At 40.2% G+C, this 19,735-nt stretch overlaps 1 protein-coding gene across 1 annotated transcript; it reads right to left on the minus strand.

The window, feature by feature from the left end:
* Positions 1-1,245: 1,245 nt before the first annotated feature.
* Positions 1,246-17,405, minus strand: LOC125903068 (calretinin-like). The gene is made up of 11 exons (XM_049599703.1): positions 17,203-17,405; positions 9,115-9,191; positions 8,462-8,551; positions 8,205-8,285; positions 6,949-7,005; positions 5,668-5,745; positions 4,986-5,041; positions 4,842-4,881; positions 4,051-4,104; positions 1,948-2,019; positions 1,246-1,796 (listed from the first exon to the last, which is right to left on the minus strand). Exons 1-11 carry the CDS (start codon positions 17,294-17,296, stop codon positions 1,671-1,673), a joined length of 825 nt encoding a protein of 274 aa, XP_049455660.1. The 5' UTR covers positions 17,297-17,405; the 3' UTR covers positions 1,246-1,670.
* Positions 17,406-19,735: the final 2,330 nt, after the last annotated feature.

Below are 19,735 nucleotides of genomic sequence, written 5' to 3' on the forward strand. Positions count from 1 at the left end.
ATAATGTATTTCCCTAGATTTATAACAAGCGTGTGTGTGTGTGTGTGTGTGTGTGTGTGTGTGTGTGTGTTTGTGTGCAGCTGTATGGAGGGTAAATAACAGAGTGTCTCTCATCTGTCTGTTTCCGTTGCTTGTCTCATTGCTCTCACTGAGTGGGACTGATGTGTGTGAAGGAATCAGAGCGGATGTAACTCTCTTTTTTCCTCGCTGTCAGCAGTTAACAGAGTTTCACTGTGTCCTTCTGTGTTTCTGTGTGTGTGTGTGTGTGTGTGTGTGTGTGTGTGTGTGTGTATTTGTATGCCCACATGTGTATAACAGTGAACATTTGCTGATGGAGGTGAACACTGTATTGTTTCTGTGTGTGTGTGGGAGGGGTTGCAGTGATGGTGGTGTGTGAAGGGTTGTGCTTTAAAGATAGTGAGTTTAATTAAAGATGAAAGAGCTGATTATTAATTGATGGAAGGTAGAATGTTCCATGATGCTGAAGGATGGGGGTGTGTTGACTCCGTTTAGACAGAAATAGAAATGGCAAAATTTGTGAGTAAACTTGGAAAGCATCTTTTAAAAACAACTGATTGTTTAAAAATCCAAATATAATCTACAATAAAATGGTGTCATTCAGATATCATAGAGGCAAATGAAATCAATTCTATATCCGAGAATATGTTTTGTCTGGTGAGGAGGGTCAAACACACACATTTGGATAAGAAAAAACATATTTCAATTATTTAAAAGTGCAAATCTTTGCTTTTCTCGTGCCATGTTGCAGCAGATTTGTATAAACGTAAAAATAGCGAGACAATCATCCTGCTGCATTTCTTGTTGTTGTCCCCGATCCCTCAGCTTGTCCCACTCTGCTTGCTTCATCTCAAAGTGCCACAGAGGCTTCGGAGGCTTCTCTCTATGAAAAATGGAGCAGGACAAGCTTTTTCTACATCACACTTTCTGTTACCAGGAGATTAGAAAGTGAAGGTGGAGCACTCTGGAGAAAACACTCTTGCTCTGGGCATCTGTACTCAAGCTGTAATCTTCACCGGAACCACGCAACTCTCCGAGTGGGGGAAAATTATTTTCTTCGCTGTGAGAGAAGACCAAACAAACCCGTCACCATCGAGGGGATGGCGCAGTTAAAACCATCCCCCTGATAGCTGAGGTGTAACTGAACATTGTCTCAAAAATGTGATTATTTAATGCAAGTGAATAACTGGGACAAGAGTTGTCATGTTATATTTATTCATTCTCTCAGTAACATCTTTGATAGAACAGTACAAGCCTCATTAAATAAGATTAAATTAAATAGAAATAAAATAAATGAACAGATGCTACAGAACAGAAGTATTCATTTTAAATCATCAGGTGAGGAACATATAGATATGGGGTTGATGTAAAAAATGTATATTAAAAACAGGAAGTCAAATAAAAGCACAATATATTCCTGTAGTTGTTGCTATGGCTATCTCACTATGGAACTGCATTTTAAGCTCAAAAAAAGACAAAAATCTCAGAGGGGTACAAAGCTGAAATAGCTGGGCCAGCGGTATACTTTGTGCTCTCAGGAGCACTTTTGTTTTCACTTTAAGTGGTGTAGCGAGGTTAAGGGTCACACATGCACCAGGTTACATCAGGAGGTAGGAAGGAGGAGGCAGTGGAAGGGGAGGATAGCGGGGAGCTCACAGCGTGGAGTCCCGGCAGAGGACGATCTCCAGCTCAGTGCGGTACAGTTTCCCTCCGTCAGACAGAGCCATGATGCTCTTCTTGTACCCCATCAGTCCTTTTGAGTCCACAGGGTCCACATCCTGCCAGAAATGACACCGGCACAAAGTGGTTTATGGATAAACGTACAGTACAGTGCAGAGGCATCTCCAGCAGCCGTCTCATCTCAGCTCTATATTTGGCAAGTAGAAAAGTAACCTGAACTGATCAATCAATGGGCTAACTATTCATTACCATTTTGTTCTTGTCACAGAGGTCCTTCAGCAAGGCATCCAGCTCCTGCTCGTCAATGTAGCCATTACCATCCTGGTGGAAGAGACAACACAAGAGGTCTGAATTATAAAAGTATTTCATGTAAAAAGAAGAATAAGAGTGTACAGTCGCACTAGGTCTCTGATGGTACGTGTTCGCATGATTTGACATTTCAACACTTCCCATTCATTGTCTATGTGAGCAGCCACAGTGCATCCTGGCAGTGCTGTGTTTTGAGAGACTGGGTGTCCACTCCACATTTGCATAAAATTGAATCTAGGCTACTTCGTGCAAATCAAGAACGTCCTGCACAACTCACCGCCTCTAGAAACTCCTGAAAAACTAACTGTTGTCAATCTGAATTGAAGACAAATGAACCAACTGCATAGCTTCTTTCCAGGGGTGGGAAGTAATGCAATACAAGTAACTCACATTCATATTTTTAAGGGAGGAGAATTTTTTATCTTCCTTTTTTAAACTGTCCTTTACTGGAGTATATTTTTAAGACAGTAATCTACTTTTTATGTCACTGTATTTGCCATTTTTACCTTTGTTACAACTTTAAATGCAGGGATTGAGTGTAGGGGGGAAGCAAGAGTACAACCCCTACTGCAGATGCCACTGTAGTTTACAGCTGCCTGGAAGAAAGAGATGCACTGCCTGTCTTTTAACCACAATGCGATGATGACAGAGCAAAACCAAGAACAAGAGGCAGCCCTGGGTCAATCTCTGGCCAAATCGGACCACACATTCATACCAAAGTCTAAAATAGACAACAGTTACATGAAAAGGTGCCTGTGGTACCTCCCGAAAAACACTGAGATGTCTCCTCTTCTATCACAGCCTACTGCAGTGACATAATGCAGGTGAAATGTAGTTGGCTATCACATAAGCTATGTTAATTTTTTATGTGTGACATCAATCTTTGATGTTATGATAAATAAGAGAGGGGGGAAGAGGGAGAGATGGAGAGAGAGTGGGAGGTTGTTCATATCTCAGTTGTATATCTTTATTTGTTTGATTGGCTAAGCTGCTACTTCATTAAAAAAAACATTACTGGAAAGTAACTTGTACTTCCAGTAATTTATTAACCAGAAACTTTAAGGAGGTCTCTGAAATGGTAATTGTGTTTTTATTTTACTTGAGTGCAGATTTTCAGTACTCTACCCACCCACTGCTCATTTCTTTCCTCAAATGTTTTCATAAACACATTCCATGAACTAATTTAATAATATGAGAGAAAGTTACCAAACTTGCCGTCATGTTGGTCCTGTTTGAAATCCTGGAGCAGACAGCCTGTGTATTAAGTGGCACCCCCATTAAGCGTCCAATACTGGGAGGTAGCGCAACACTTTGCATGTAAAAACACCTCCATGGACACACACCATGAGGCTGAACCTTGGCTTACCTTTTCTATCATCTTGATTTAGCATGTTAGCATACTAACAGGCTAATGGGAATTATATTGATTTTGCTGGATAGATTACAATTTCGACCCATTAATGGCACTAGATAAAAAGTCAGGGGATCACCAAAGTCATTTCATGTAATCCTGAGGGTGACATGAATGTGTGGACCAAATATTTCGGCAGTCCTTCCAATAGTAGTTGAGTCATTTCACTAAAGATCAGAAATGTCCAAGGAAAAGTCAGGAGATCTCCAAAGTCTTTGGATTCATCCTCTGGGCACCATGAATGTCTCATGAATGTTTCATAACAATTCATCAAATGGATGGACGGTTGGTTGGTTGGATTAAAGTGGTGGATCAACTGACATGGTCAGCCCTGAAGCCATGCTGCTAGCACTGCGAACAGCAGAGCATTTATTAAATAAAAGGAGACTTGTGAGGGGAAGTGTCATTAAGTGGAAAAATACAATCAATTTAAAGACCATATATAAGATGAAGTGTGTAATCAGTCCTATACAGCCTCAAAGAAAACATGGAAATATATATTGGACCGTCTGACAACAAACACACACACACACACACACACACACACACACACACACACACACACACACACACACACACAGTGCATATGACATAACACAGTGTACAAAACACACAGACAAACATGTTTTCACCTTATCATAGAAGGTAAAGAGGGAGTCAAATTCTTTCACTGTGAGTCTGATGCCCTGTGTGAGATGGAGAGAGGGAGCAAGGAAATTGTTAGAAACTGCAGGGTATTTCTAGAGAGCGGTAAAAGCCCCACCAGATACAGAACTGATATTAATCCATGCAGATTATGATAACTGGGACTAGAGTTGAGTTAATCCTGATCAGACTAATCCTCTGTCAGAAAGGAACTGTTGATCTGCTCTCGCAACCTACCATGTACGTATGTACGGGAACATACATGACAAAATACAAGTGGGAGATTTGTTTACGGTAGATACGTATTGTCCCTGTGCTACAAATTTTGAACTTTGAAGCATCAAAATGTATTCTCTAAAATATGTCTTCAAACTAAGAATATAAATGGAACTGTGCAACAACATGTTTTTACTTAACATGAAAATAAAAGCTCTAGATTTGAATTATCATTGTTTATTAATCATCTAATTGATTCAGTCAAAGATAAAAACTGTTTCCAAACACATAACAGGAGCCTATCATGTTTTAAAATAAATGTTATATACCGTAATATCTAATTCCTAGACTTATGGAGACTTATGAGACTTACCCTAAGTAAACATGTATAATGTCCCATATGTCAATTCATGATTACAAATAATCCTCTTGTAGTGAATCCAATAAGGTTGAACTGCACTGACTGCAGTGTTGTCTGACAGCACTATGTTAGAGCGACAGGACTTCAGCTGCTATAGCAGTTATGGCTGTTTATTTAAAAACACTGTGAGTCCAATCATACCTCAAACTTCAGCAGGAAGTTTTCCTGGACCGGCAAGAGCCTGCATTGAAACAACAAGCACAACAAGGCTTCATCTTGTTGGCATCCTTTAAGAGAAGTTTATAAATTACCATCTAGAACACAGAAAAGAGGAGACACACTCACCTCGCCATCTCAGAGAGACCCAGCTTACCATCGCCATTAAGATCAAACATCCTCAGCTGCACAGAGAGGAGAGAATTCATCAGAGGAAGCAAACAGGAGGTCTTAAAACACCTTCTGTACACTCCTGCACACACATTTACATGTTAAACACTCAGGAGTGTTTAGAAGGCAGCAGGTGAGCGTGTTTAGACCACAGATGGCTGAGTGAAAAGTGATGTTTCAGCATTACATTAAGCTGGAGGGTGAACCCAAACATCGATGTTCAGTATATTAAAATGAAAGCCTTTGGCAATGTTATTTCAGTTACATTATGCAGAAATGAAACAGCCAAATGCTACATTATGAACATGTGGGCGTAGATGTGAAATGGAAAGAAATGCTTCATGGTAATTGCTTTTGTGTTGATGCCACAGTTAACAGGCATAGTATAGTGTAAATGTAATACAATGGGGTTTTTTTTAAATGACATTAGGTCTAAAAAATAAGTGGGTGTTTTTGGTCAGTACTAGTGTGGCCATCACTCTATCATTTATGTAAACATGTAGGAATAGAATTTTTTTTTAGATTTTCTACAGTGAATAGTCTGATAAGCTTCTGACCTTTAAAGACCTGAGTCTTGCAGTTGTAACGTTGAGTTTGCAGAAGCAGCAAATAAACGCAATCTTTGCCTAAAAATACTCACAATTGTCTGTGTGTACTCATTGAGCTTCTTGTCATCGTAGTTTCTGTTGGCCTTTTTGAGGAGGTCTGACAGGAAACCCTGAAGAGAGACAGAAACTACCAGTGATCAGATGATATAATGCATTTCTAAATGGTAGTTTCCAGGTGAATATGAACGGTGCTGATGTCTATGTACAGGCCTCAGGACGTGAAAGCAAGCATAGTGCTGTGTGCTAGTGATTTTTTGAAGGTGCTATGTGGTTTTGTTTTTCACAGAGAGCATGATATACATGTGCAGAATTACAGTAGCTCCCTCAGTAGAGACATTAGCACCAATTATACCTCTAGCATGGCACAGAAGCTAAACATAATGTCAACCAAGGTCTGGTTTGTTTTCAACAGAGGTCATCTTTCTCAGTCCAAGGACCCCTTATCTCAAAGATGAACGCAGCAGGGACCCCCTACTACATACATTGTATAAACTGAGTTGCATTTAAGATAATTCTCTGAATCTTTTTGGGTCTTCCCTTGTTTGTACTTGCCTGAAGCTACTAAGTCAGTAGCAGTTGTAGCACGGCTAGGTGCATTAGCCTCACCTTCTGCATTTTGTTTCACATGAATACACTTGAAGAAAGGAAGAGGCATGGTGCTGCTGTGGACCCCACATTTCACCTGTCTGTCTTTTTTTTGTGCTTTTTAAATTTTTTGTGGTCATATGTGTTTGGACTACAAGTTTGTATTCAACATAATAATACAGGTAATTGGCCAATATGTTTCAATAGTATGTAAATGTTACTAACTAGCTCACCTTGTGTTATGGATGGTTGCCACACATTGATTCAGCATTTGCTAGCTCACATGACTGCATGTGGATTCGTGGGTAAAAGTTAGCCTTTCATCAATGTTGTGTACTGTAATTTAAATGTTGGTTCATTTATTTATTCATTTTATGAATAAGCCAGTTTATCTTTGCTAAAAATATGTGGAATTCAATGTGTATTTGCAGACATATTTCAATTTGTTTTTAAAATCAAAAAATTAAAACCTAAATTATTAAACATTAATTCGCGGCTTCCCTGTAGTCACTCTGAGGACCCTCTTTTGAGGACCCAAGGTTTACACTAATTACAAAGAAGAAATATGCACATACATGTATTAACTACTTATCTACCTTTTTTTCGTTTTGTTTTGACGTTACAACTCTAAACATCTGACTGTCCTGCTGTCAGAACAGCTGTAGCTATCATAAGTATGTACCTTAAACAATTCTACATTAATCAGAGTTAGGCATACTGTGTTTTACCTTCAGCTCATTGGACTCAATGTATCCACTGCGGTCGGTGTCATACCTCCGCCAAGCCTGCAGGAGAAGAGCGATGATGTTACAGTAGCTTTCAGAAAGCATTTGTGCTACAATGACCATTAAAGAAAAAATATATACACTTTCTTTATATATTATCTGATTCACGGATTTACAGACAAAAATAAAGAGACATGGCAGAGGTACAAGGGTGTCATCTGGCACTGCATAAATACAGACTTTGTCAAAGCCCTTAGAAAAGATGGATACCTAAACCCCTCTAGCACTCACTGCCTTTCCCCCGCAGAAAGCTGTGCTCCATTCATAATGTATGTTCTGTCTGAGAATAGCTTCAACACACAGAGTGGCCTGAACATCACACCACTGAAAACTCTACTCAGCCCCAGCCCGAGTACACAAAGTGTGTGTGTGTGTGTGTGTGTGTGTGTGTGGGTTATTTTCAATCACAGTGGACCAGATGTTCGATGCCTCGCCTTGATGTTTTCTCTCTAATTATTGCAGCATATGCAGAAGAAGTGTGGGTCAGGTATGATGTTGTGTACTTGCTGACAAGGCATCAAAATAACTGCGTAGAAAAAAAAATCTGTTTCGAGGTTGTCCTACTATCTTTGATTTAGAGTGATCAGAGACCTGTTTAAGACTGGAGTTCATGTTTGGTGTGGTAATAACTGTCACACCGACAATGCTAATTTATGTAAGAACTGTGAATTCACAGAACTGTGAAGATGATTTAATTAAGCTTTATGCTGTCAGGGATAACTCGGACCATCTAAAATGCAACACAGTCTCCAGTATGATTTCTAACATTTTTGTCAGGGTTTCAATGCCACATAATCAAGGCTGTAAAAATGTACACCCTTACTGGACTGTTTCTACAAGAAGCAGGGAAACAAAAGGCATGGCGGGGCAGTTGAACATGTGTCCCACAGGATGTGCTGTGACGGTGCTGCTGACTGGAAGCGTTTGTAGGGAAATTTCACAGCTCAGTAAAGTTAAGCAGTTTGTCAGTGAGCAGCGTTTTCCATCAGAAACAGAGAGAGAGAAGAAGGCTAACAATCGCCTTTAGGGCTGTCCACTGTATAATCCAAATTCTTTGCCATCATTACATTGAATCAGTTTTGATGAGTGTGAGAGCTTGGCAGAGCTGATCCAATATATGGAGTTACATAATAAGTATTCATAGCATGACACAAGGCATAAATATGTTGAGGTAGACAGATACAAATATGCAGACTTACAGCCATAAACTCGGCGCTGGATCCCACAAACTCTCTGAAACAGAGCAGGAAGTTTTCCTCTGTGGGCAGAAGCTGAGCCAACTACAGAGTGGATGACAAAGAGACAAAATTTTATTGTCTAGACTGACAGTGAAGATACAGAAGGAAGGAGGATGGACATGCAACAAACTGGAGTTAAACCAGAGATGCTGTGTGTGTCTTAACCATTAGAGCACTACAGGAGGCCCCAAAAGCAGCTGTTTTCAGTTAGTTCTCACCTCTGACATCTCAATCCGCCCATCAGAGTTCTTGTCAAAGTTGGCCATAAACTCCTTCATTTTTTCTTTGAATGCAGTATGTGTAGGATCCTGTAAACACATCAGATCATAGCACAAAATGACTTATAAGGCGGTCTTTATTTCAAACATATATTTAAGAGAAACATGCTACTCAGGTCAAATCTGTCCCTTAGACATTACATTGATATTACCACTAAATCAGCAACAAAGTTTCATATGATAGGGAATTTCACCCAGATGTTTTCAATGAATGTAATGAGGTAACATTGTTAATTACCAGCAGTGACAATGTTGCAACAGCTGGTATTGTTTTCACCTTGTGAGTCTGTGTGTGTGTGTGTCATGTCGTAGGTGAGATTCTCTGTTCAGTTGCATTTTTTTCAATACCATAGATAAGCAAATGTGCACCGTATGATAACTGACGTCATGTCATAGTAAACAGTTTCACAGTATACACCTGCAACCCTAATTGCAAGATGGTCTCAAGTTAAAGTGATTAATATATTGTATGTTGTCAAATGCTGGATTGAAGGTGGACTGAACAATTTGGTTGGAAAATAAAGCAAAACTAAACTTATATTCATTCATGTCTGCTCTGGTTTAATTGAAGTATTCGTGCACGCTGCACTCACCACGCCTGCTCCTCGTCTCGCAGTCTCCAGCTCTTTGAAGAAGTTCTCCAGCTCCTTCCCTTCGATGTAGCCGTTTCCTGCGGAGCACCAGAGGAACTAAATTAGTTTGGCACAAATGATGTTATGAAGCTTTTAAGTCGTCTTAAGCTTTGTTGACTGTTTAAAAGTTTGATTAAAGACTGTGGATGTGGATGAAAGATTAAAGGTCAACAGGGGTCCTTAAATTTTGGAACAGTCGCCAACCCTCAAGTGCTAGTCCGGTCTCAAGCCGTCTGTGATTCGATCCAAGTAAGCAGCAAAATGTAAAGTGCTTACTGGGACTATATACAGAACGTATACATGCTTACAGCTGCACTTAAATCAGTGTGAGTATTACTTATAGTATTTGGTTGGTTTAGCCCTGGATTCAGTGCACAAGTCGACAAGTTGTCTTGAGTGAAACCTAAAGCTTGACAACACCAGGATATAAGATAATGACATCATCTCTACACAGCTGAAGACTTTTAATTGAAAACTCATTTTGATGAACTGAAGTCACGCCACACAAAAACAAGCTCGTGTCTAGAGAATTTTCTCTTTTCTTGTTCATATATCTCGTGCCAAATTGGGCTTTCTGGAGTGTGGAGAATCAGTAATGTGATTCAGCAGGGAAAAGAAAAACAACCCACAAGAGTCCATTGTAGCTGGAGTGTAAGCAGTATAATGAGTTTTCTTGCCTAAGAGGGTGGAAGTGTGGAGTCAGATTGATGCTTATTGGGGCATTCTGTCCCTTTGTCTGGATTTGTAAGTCTTATGGCAGTCACATGACCGGGATGATTTTAATACAATAATTTACCCCACTGGTTTCTCTGCAAGTCAGAGGGTAACATATAGGACATTCAGCGCTCTCTTTTTAATCATAAGAATGAGTCCCATCTGTCTAAAATCCCAGCAGGGATTGCAGGGTTCGTGCCTTTTATCGTACAAAAATAGACATTGATAAAATTGTTACTTCAATTCGGAATAAAACACAGATGTACAGAATAAAATGCAGAGATTCCCCCTGCCCTCCCTCCCTCTTCATCTCTTAATCTCTTATCCTCTCATCTCTTTTCCTTTCTGATCATTCCCACCCCCCTCCTCTCGTCTCCACGCCCAGATTCATTTGCACACGGTATTTGATAGGTGCTCCATGTCACCATCTGTGCTTTGGTCGAGCTGCTGTTCAAGATAGTGTATAAACAAATCACTGCTGAGACCCAAAACATTGGGGGTGGTAATACAAAGCAGGCTGGCACAGCACACTAAAGGTGACATTCATGGTCTGTGTAGTTTCACTTTGCTTATATTATTCAAACTTAAACTGATGATAATGTCTTAATATCAGGAGGCATTCAGACTGGTGGCTGGGTTGCCACTCGTTAACCAAACAATCACATTGTGCACCAAAGATGTGAAATCATCAGCAAGAAATTCCACCAATAAAATGATCATATCCAGATCTGCGATATTAAATCACTTTACCGCTACATTGCTAGTTTTGCTGGTTTCAACCAACCAGTTTCTATACAGGCTGTTCTCATGCACTGTTTGAGCCTTTCCTACGAAACGTAATGCATCAAATTTGTACATATCCCATCTAGTCGTGAGCCAGTAATTTGTGTATAACCCCCGTATTGAGGAAGGCTGCAATCATGTGACCAATGCTTGAGTAAAGAGGAAGCAGTCCCCATTCGGAGAGAGGTTGGGGTGGTGGATGGGTCACAAAACACTGAACGTTCCCCTAGGACTTTCCCCAAGAGACTGGTGCACAGGACTGTATGAACTTTGAGTGAACCATGTTTCTGTTTCTAAACCTTGCGTTAATTATGTTACGTCATTCCTGTGGCACTTATTCGTCGTTTGCTGTTTTGGCAATCAAAAATGTCATCTCGATCGATATGCTAACCAGTGGTGAGCAGAGTACTGAAAATCTATACTCAAGTAAAAGTCAAATCACTCCGATAAAAAATGACGCAGGTAAGAGAGAAAATTACCCTGTGAAAAACCTACTCAAGTAAAAGTTAAAAAGTACCTTTTTAATCAATCCCTCAAAGTACAAGTTACTTTCTTTGCAGGCCAGAACAAAATAATAAAAATAGTTTGCTTAGATGAGCAGGTCGACTGTTTAAACAAATAAGGATAGCCTTTACAGTTGAGAAATAAATGATCTCCCACCCCTCTCCCCATCATAACATCAGAGATTAACATTGCACATGAAAAATTAATATAGTTAAATTAGCTAGCTAACTGCAACTTCACAAACTGAATGTGCAACTTCAATGCAGGATTTCCCCCAAAAAAGTTATCAGACCACATTGCAAATATCTTTTGACAGCGCCTGGCACTGGTAAGCGGAGAAGTGTCTTTTTTTGACAGGGGCCAGCAACACTTTATTTAGATTTTGCTGTTAACAATGCAGCAAAGTCAAACTAATATAAGTTTGTTATGTGTAAAATGTACCATTTGGTCTCATATGCATATGGAATAAAGATTTGGTGTATATTCATGATTTATAGAGGGACAAAACAAGATTTTGCATGGGACCCCCAAAAAGCTAGAAATGACTCTGCTAGTTGGTGTCTCTACTGGACAAGATGCAGCTGTCATGGAGGGAGGAGCAGCATGTTGACAAGGACAAAATGAGATAAAGTAATCTCATTGCAGCCTTAATCCCACAGGGTATGAAGAGAAGTCAATAAATTAGTAGTTTGTCATTGTAACTTTAGCAGGGTGTATTTCTTGACCTGCTAGACTACTGTAGTTTAAAAATATCTTTAAGAAAATAAGAAATGAAGTCCACGATGCTTTAAGCCAGGCAGGTGGTCAACTTTGGCCATATGGGCTGTCTGGTTTGCAGTAGAGGTGCCCTTTGCGTACCTACCCCCTCTTGATAGCGAAGTAAAAAGTAGACTAGTGGCTTGAACATATACTTGAGCAAACGAGCAGATGTACAGTTTTTCAAAAAGGAACATGAAAAGTATGTGTGTTACTTGTAACATGCCACTACCCACCCCTGATGCTAACATACTGATGTTGAGCGGGTACAATGTTTTTCATGCTCACCATTTTAGTTCAGCATGTTAGCATCTGCTAATAAGTACTAAACACAAGGTACAGCTGGGGCGGATGGGAATGTCATTAGTTGGCAGGTATTTGGCTATAATCCAGACAAATGGACAAATAAAGATGTTGACCTGATGGTGGCACTGCATCAAAATTAGAGGATCACCAAACAAAACACATCCCGAACAGGATATGAATCTTTGTACCAAAGTTTCATGGCAATCCATCTAGTCGGCAATATTTTACTCAGAACCACAAATGTGAACCGAGAGGAAAAGTCAGGGGATCACTGAAATCAATAGATGCATCATCTGGGGATCATTATATCTGTACAAAATGTCATGTAAGTCCAATGGCTGTTGAAATATTTCAGTTTGGACCAAAATGGTGGAACGACCTACCAATATTGCCATCCATAGTGCCTCTCTGATGGTCTCGATCAAGTGATTGTATGTGGTAGTGTCTGCAGTATTTATTAGAGACATTAATTAGAGGACATGACTATTAAATCCAATAAAAATATTTAACAATTATTTTTTACAAATTTGCGCACAAACTTCCAAAGAAATATTGTTCCCTACTTTGTGACCAAGCAGCAGCATCCGAAGACTGAAAAATGAAGCCAACACAGAAGTGCCAAACACTGCAGTTCTTTGAACGGCCACTTGAGACTTGCTCAAGAAGTGAGTCAATCATCATGGACCCCCATGTTTAAATGTCCAACTTTACAGCAGCAATAAACATGTTTACAGCCTAGTGTAAAAATCAGTTTGGGTTTCTTTGGCTGATTTCAACATCCATGACAAATCATGGGGTGATTTGTTGTATGACTCACCCTTTTATATTTTATTAAAGCTTAAAGTTGTGTATATTTAAGGGCAGGGCTGCTTGAGTGACAGGCAGTCTGTGAGGCGTCACCACGGCCTCTGAGTCAGATTCAACTCTTGCTCCTCCACAGCTCCACCGTCTCGTCCAAATGTGGTCACCTCTGGCTCCAAAAAGTCCAAGATGCCAACTGAAATGCCCAACTAGATGCTCAAAACGGGAGTCTACAAACCAGTGCGTGATGTCACAGTAGCTACATCCATTATTTGTACAGTCCATGCTTGTGACTAGTGACTCAGTAGTTTTCTGCATCCATCAGATGTTAACTGGCCCTTTACAGCTGTGTCTGCAGCGCAGGGTTTAGGCAGATCAAGTGTTATAAAATACATGCAAGAAGGGTTCTAGATTTCTAATCTGAATGAATTTTAATGTAAAACACAAGTAGTGATTAAATACAGCATATGTCAGGTGGGGAAAGCAAGGAACAATTAATCTATGATGAAGTCTGAGTGTCCTCAAATCCTGTGACCTGTAATAGCCCGCATAAGTAACTGTGTCCTCAGTTCATCGGGGCTCACTGCCAGAGTTTAGTTGAGAAACAAATCTCAGCTGCCACATGGAGCGCACCACTGCACACTGCATACTGAGCAGATGCAGCTCTCTACTACCCAAAACATTGTCAAACACAGCTCAACTGCAGATTGCTCAGTGGCACATCAGAAACAATCCAGCTGCCTAACTCATTATGACTGAAAACAGCTAAAAGCATCAAGCAAAACACATTCCTACTCACTAAATGGACAGAAAAGCCCACATGAGTTTTGAGACTGCTGGAATATCAGTGCACACATCCATCCTTCATATGGCTGAGATCCCCAGTTGTTTGTTTGTTTGTTTGTTGTCCTCATGTTCCCTGTAGCCAACAGAAGCCACAGTCAGTCAGTCACTGATGTGCTGCAGCTGTGGTCAGGAAAACAACCTGTTGCTGCCGTGATGATATCTTAGCCAGGCCAGAAGCCAATGCCAACACATCCTACTAAATAGCCTGAGACTTTTCCTGTGATAAGTTTTGAGCCTCTATTGCCCTCGATCAATTTTCTCCAGATGACTGATTTATTTATAAGAAGATGGCATGTTGTCAAACTTCGGAAGAAGGTTTGAGCTTTCCTTGGGGAGGTAATTAGCTATGGTTTCTTCACCCTCATTAACAAGAGTGTGGTGCCCTTAAGCAGAACATTTAACCCCTGAAATTCTCCAGTGGAGCTGCTTGAAGACGATGGTTTACAAAGAAGCCACAGCACTTGTCCAGGTTGGAGAAGCTCTGGTTCATGGCTATTAATCAGACTACCTGCTTTTTCTTTCACTACATACCATGACACACCTGTAATTGATTTATAATAGTACAAATTTTACGATAAATTGTCTTTGAAAATCTGTGGCCCCTTAAATGGTATTCAAACTGTCCTCAATTTATAGATCCAGTGTTCAGGATTTAGAGGGAAATATTGGAAAAAAGGGAATATCACCTGAAAATAATAATTGTAATAATCGCTACCTTAGAATTAGACGTTTATAGGGAGCGGGTCTTTGTCTATGGAGTCTATCACCATGTTGAACCACCATGTTTCTACTGTAGCCCAGAAGAGACAAATCAAACACTGGCTCTAGATGGGCCCATTCACATTTTCGTGTTTTTTCGTGTTTTTATGTTTTCATGTTTCCAAATTTTTTGCGTCAGCCACCATATTTAGCAGCCGCTCTCCAATGAGAGTGTCAGAGCAACATTGATTTTTTTACATGAAACTTTGTTTTTACTGGTTTAAATCACCACATGCATTTGTTTTGGAGAGGAAGATACCTCTGCACATAATTCAGCTCCCAGTAGAAACCTCCTGAAGGTCTGGATCTTATCGAGAAAAAAGGTGAGCACACACCACCAGGTGCTGGGTAAGTGGGCCGTCTGCCACATGTCAAACGGATTTGCAAGATGAAACTGCTTTATTAAGCATTTTTACTGGTTTAAATCACCTGTTCTTTTTTTTTTTTGGAGAGGAAGGGCCCTTTCCAGATAGTTCAACTCCTGGTAAAAATCTCCTGAACAATGAACACTAAAGGAATTCTAACCAGGAGAAGTTTCAGCATTAAATCTGCAATCCTCACCACCAGAAGCCACTAAATTCCCCTAAATCTTATACACTGTTCCTTTAAACAAAATATTTTTCATCTTGTCTTCCAAAATGCCCATGCAGGAAGACATTGCTTATCAGCAGCTTTCAAAACCATTGCAACTGTCACAAAAATAATTCATATGATGATCCTCCAATCTATAACCAGTGGGGTCACAGTTAAGGTTTGGATGTTTAGGGTCAAAGTACAAATCTCTTGATAGGAAACAGGACACATTGTGAAAGTTATACTCTAGTGCTGTCAGGCTCATCTGATTGATGAAAACAAAGTGTGAGTTTATCGGACAGGGTGTGTAAAGGGTTTAACAATAGAGGTCAGAGCTTCTTGTGAATGGCTTCACAATATAATCCTTCAATTTGCAACATGAAAATCACCAAAGCTAGAGTGGCTCAGAGTGACACAGAGACAATGCTTCACTGCAGTTTGGGTGATGGGAAATTTACCAACCAAAACATTCAGACCTGAGACTCAAGGTGTTTTCAAAGTCAAAGAAGGATCCTTGACCTTGAGAAACACCTTGAGTCCAAACGAGTGTGTAATAATATAATATACAACAATTTTTATGTTCTTTTTACTTCACTATACTAAATTGACAGCCCAAGGTACTCAGCAGATCAAGCTTTTACAAATAATCAATTTATAAAATATGGTGCATTATTATCAGGGCTAATTTCACTATTGATTACTCTGTTCATTATTTTGCATTTGCAACTGTAGAAAACAGTGACAAAAAAGTGTTTTTATCATGATTTCCATGACATGTTTAATGCAGTCATGTTAAAATTGTTTCTGTTGTGTGATCAACAAATAAAAACCAGAAGATATTTAGTTTAATATCATAAAAGCCTGAAAAACAGCAAATATTTGAGAAAAACTGAAGTTTGGGGATGTTTTTACTTAAAATGACTAATGTGACATGTGGGGAACAATCAATCAATTAACAAAGTAGCTGATCAACAACTGATTAATCAACTTGTTTTTAGCTCTAATTGTTGCAGATCTATCTACATGACAGCATGAAAAATAGTCCAATTCAGCTCCATCTTAACCATCTACAACATTAAATAGCTGCATCAGAAACAGCAATCCATCATGACAATCACAGGCACCTTCTACCTGAATGATAAGTACTTTTAATATTTTGATTTCATTTTATATTATAGTTACTTTTATTTGAGTAAAAATTGCAATGTGACTCTATCCCTCTCTCTTAATACACACGCGCGCGCGCACACACACACACACACACACACACACACACACAAACACCTCCACTTCATTCCCAGTGAGCTCCCAGATTCAGAAGCTCCTCCCAACAAACTCCGTAAAGTAAAACACTCTTCATCCTCTCCTCTCTTCACCTGTTCACCCCCCCCTTGTCCTCCCTCCTTTGCATCCTTTCATCCTTCCCTCTCCCATCTCTCCTTCACCCTCCTATTCTCCTGCTCTTGCAACTCTCTCCTCCTCTCCCTCTCTCCTCCATCCTCCTCTCTGTAACTTCACTCTGACAGATTTTATTTCTCTCATCAGAGTCTAAAACCACCGCAGATATGATACATTTAAATCACAGAAAATGAACTCACAACATAAATTATGTTACAGGATGTTACAGTGATGCCATTAAACAGTCATAACGGAGCGGATTCTAGCAGACGCACCAAGGCTATACATGTTTTAAAATGAAGTGAATTTGAAAAATTGACACTGAAAAAAGTCCTGTTTATGTCGTATTCATTTCCAAATTTTTTTTTTCTCATAGAAGTTAATATTATTCTAGTTTTCAAAAAGCGCTTCACTGGTTTATTAATCAAAATATCACTGAAGAAGAATTTAACTCACTGGAAACAAAATTATTGCGACACAATTAATAAAAACCTGAATTTCTAACAACACACCCCTCTGACAATAATGTATTTAGCGTCTAATAAATACTAATTGATCATTCAATTAAGGGCACAGTCATCAGACCGGCGGAGACTCGCGCGCACTGACCGTCTGCGTCAAAGTGTTTCCAGATGTCGATAAACTGCGTCGCGGTGATCTCAGCCAGGTGCAGTTGGGGCGGCTTCTGTGCTTGAGTTGCCATCTCTGCAGTTTCTCCCTCCTTTTGGTTGAGTGTTGTAGTTGAGGTAAACTTTTCCCGACGTAGAGCTCCTCGGCACTGTGGGCAGCTCCTCCTCAGCTGAGGCTTTTAAACCCCCCGTGGCGTCCGCGCTTCTCCTGCCCGCCACACGGGGGCGCATTCTGCGTGAAGAGAGCCTGCAGGCAGGAGACCAATTACAGGAGCAGCAGGAGGAGGAGGAGGAGGAAGGCTCTCCTGGGCTTTGCATATGAGTTACCATTAACTGCTGTCCATGCTGCTGGTTTGATAGCAGCATCATTATACATCATCCAATCCTGCTGCTCTCATGAGGACAGAATCACATCAAGCAATTTATCCCACAGCGGGGCGCCCTGCTGGCTCCATTGGATCTTGTAGGCTCTATGTCATCCCTGTCTCTTCCAATAATACAAAAGCTCTCATCAAGTAAAGCCTGAATAGATTAAATATCGCACCCCAAGGGCCACTACACCTCAGGAGAACGCAAAACAATACAAATGTGCAGTGGTGTGCATCTCATGCTTCAGTGAGGGCCACATTACCTCCATCACTGTCTGCTGAATTTTGATTTTACCTATCAGATGTCACAGATGAAACTACACCCTCCCTCCATTCTCAGCTTTTACTCCCAACTTTTCACACCCCCCATCATTCTTCCTGGCCTGTGGAGGTCGGAGGGGCACTCAGTCTCCTTGGCCAATCGAACCCACACTTGGCGTAAATCCCAGCAGCAGCAGCAGCAGCAGCAGCAGCAGCAGTGACTGTTGTATGGCTACTAAATCACTAGCACGCCTTATGCTCATTCTGCAGGATGAGCCATACACTCCTCCAATCTTTTTCTCATCTTCCCCTCCTACTGTGGTGCATCTCTCCTCTCTGATTTGGTCCCCACAAGCTGGTTTGAAGGATGGGTGCTGTGGTGGGGGGAGGGGGCTCAGATGGAGCGGATGCAGAAGAAGAAGAAGAAGACACTTTATCTCCTCCCTGCAGAGCTGTGTGCTGCTGATCAGAGAGAAACAAGAGAAAACAAACACACAGAGAGTTGGAGAGCGTAGATAATAAGTGTGTGTATGTGTGTGTGTGTATAGGATAAGTGCATATGTGCAACTACTGTATGTGTGTGTGTGTGTGTGTGTGTGTGTGTGTGTGTGTGTGTGTGGAAGCAATGGAAGGGGGAGGGGGAAGATATTTATAGGAACTTCTATCGTAAAGCCTAAACTGTATGAATAATAATTAGATAATTTATAGGGTTTGTTTGCAGAGTTCCGAGCGCTCTCTGCTGAAAGTGTTGGAGGTGAAGTGATGGGCTGCATAATGGAGAGGTGTGAGGGATATGAGAGCGACAATGATGGATAAGGGACAAAGATGTTAATGGAGCTCTGATCACCTTTCAAATGGAAAAGTGTCACGTGGATATGAACATGCACTCTCATATGTGCAGGTATCCACACAGAATTTAGAGGAGGCAGCTGATGGGGTGTTGGCTTTGCATGCCAATTGTACATTTCATAGATTGCAGATTATGACTAACTATACAATCCTGTTAGTGCTGTATTAAAAATATTATATGAAATTTAGATTAAACTGGCTTAATGTTGATAATTAACATGGAAAGAGAAAGCAGGATGAGAAAATGTCGCAGGCAGCAGGTGTTTAAGAGGCTTTTCAGTTCACTTTGATTTAATTTTCTGAAATGCAATGACACCGTAGCATCTTTGGTGTTATGCAGAATTATGCAGGATCAAGCGACACAAATCCTGTTTGGGTTTACGCATAAAAGGAAGGGATAATTTAAAAAAGAATACAATTATAACCTATTGTCAGAGTGCAGACTTAGTGGTGCTTGTTCTTGTGGCAAATTACACTAAATGAACACTTACTTTCTTCTCATTAAAAAAAGATGGACAAGTTAGTTACTGCAGGTTGAAGCTGTGGGTTAATGGTTTTTGTTATGGATGATTATAACCTCCACTGTCTGCTGCTGTTTCACCACATCTGTCCTGCCTCAATCAATGAAAGCCATTTCACCTACACTCTCTAGACATTTTCCATTAAGTATCCCAAGGTACAATCAAAGCGTAAATAGTTAATATAATTGGGGTTTTTGTGTGTGAATATTAAGGTTGTAGTTCTATAGTCTGGCATCCATTTTGTAATGACTTTGTGTTTTCAGTGTCTCTAAAAACTAAAGCTGTTTTGTCATAAAGCCTCCGAGGATGAGCCTGCTTTTCCTTTTCTCATAGACACTGACATTAATCCTAAAGAAGTAACTTTTTTTTTTAAAGAACTCAACACAGATTTTAACCTTTCGAGAAGCCAGAGTAAGGCAAGCCATTGCCAAAGGTTAAGTTCTATATTGTTTGTTGCGTTGTGAGGTTTATATGATAAGACGTTTGAAAAATGTGGAGGCTAAAACATATCATT

Source organism: Epinephelus fuscoguttatus, linkage group LG2, assembly GCF_011397635.1.
Source record: "Epinephelus fuscoguttatus linkage group LG2, E.fuscoguttatus.final_Chr_v1".
Classification (NCBI taxonomy): Eukaryota; Metazoa; Chordata; class Actinopteri; order Perciformes; family Serranidae; genus Epinephelus; species Epinephelus fuscoguttatus.

Excerpts from the sequence above, each read along its gene's own strand:
- LOC125903068 (XM_049599703.1), bottom strand. The coding sequence starts at position 17,296 with ATGGCAACTCAAGCACAGAAGCCGCCCCAACTGCACCTGGCTGAGATC. Across the intron at positions 9,192-17,202 it reads GAAACACTTTGACGCAGACG|GAAACGGCTACATCGAAGGG; the intron begins GTCAGTGCGCGC and ends GGTGCTCCGCAG. Across the intron at positions 4,882-4,985 it reads GGTCTCTCTGAGATGGCGAG|GCTCTTGCCGGTCCAGGAAA; the intron begins GTGAGTGTGTCT and ends GTTTCAATGCAG.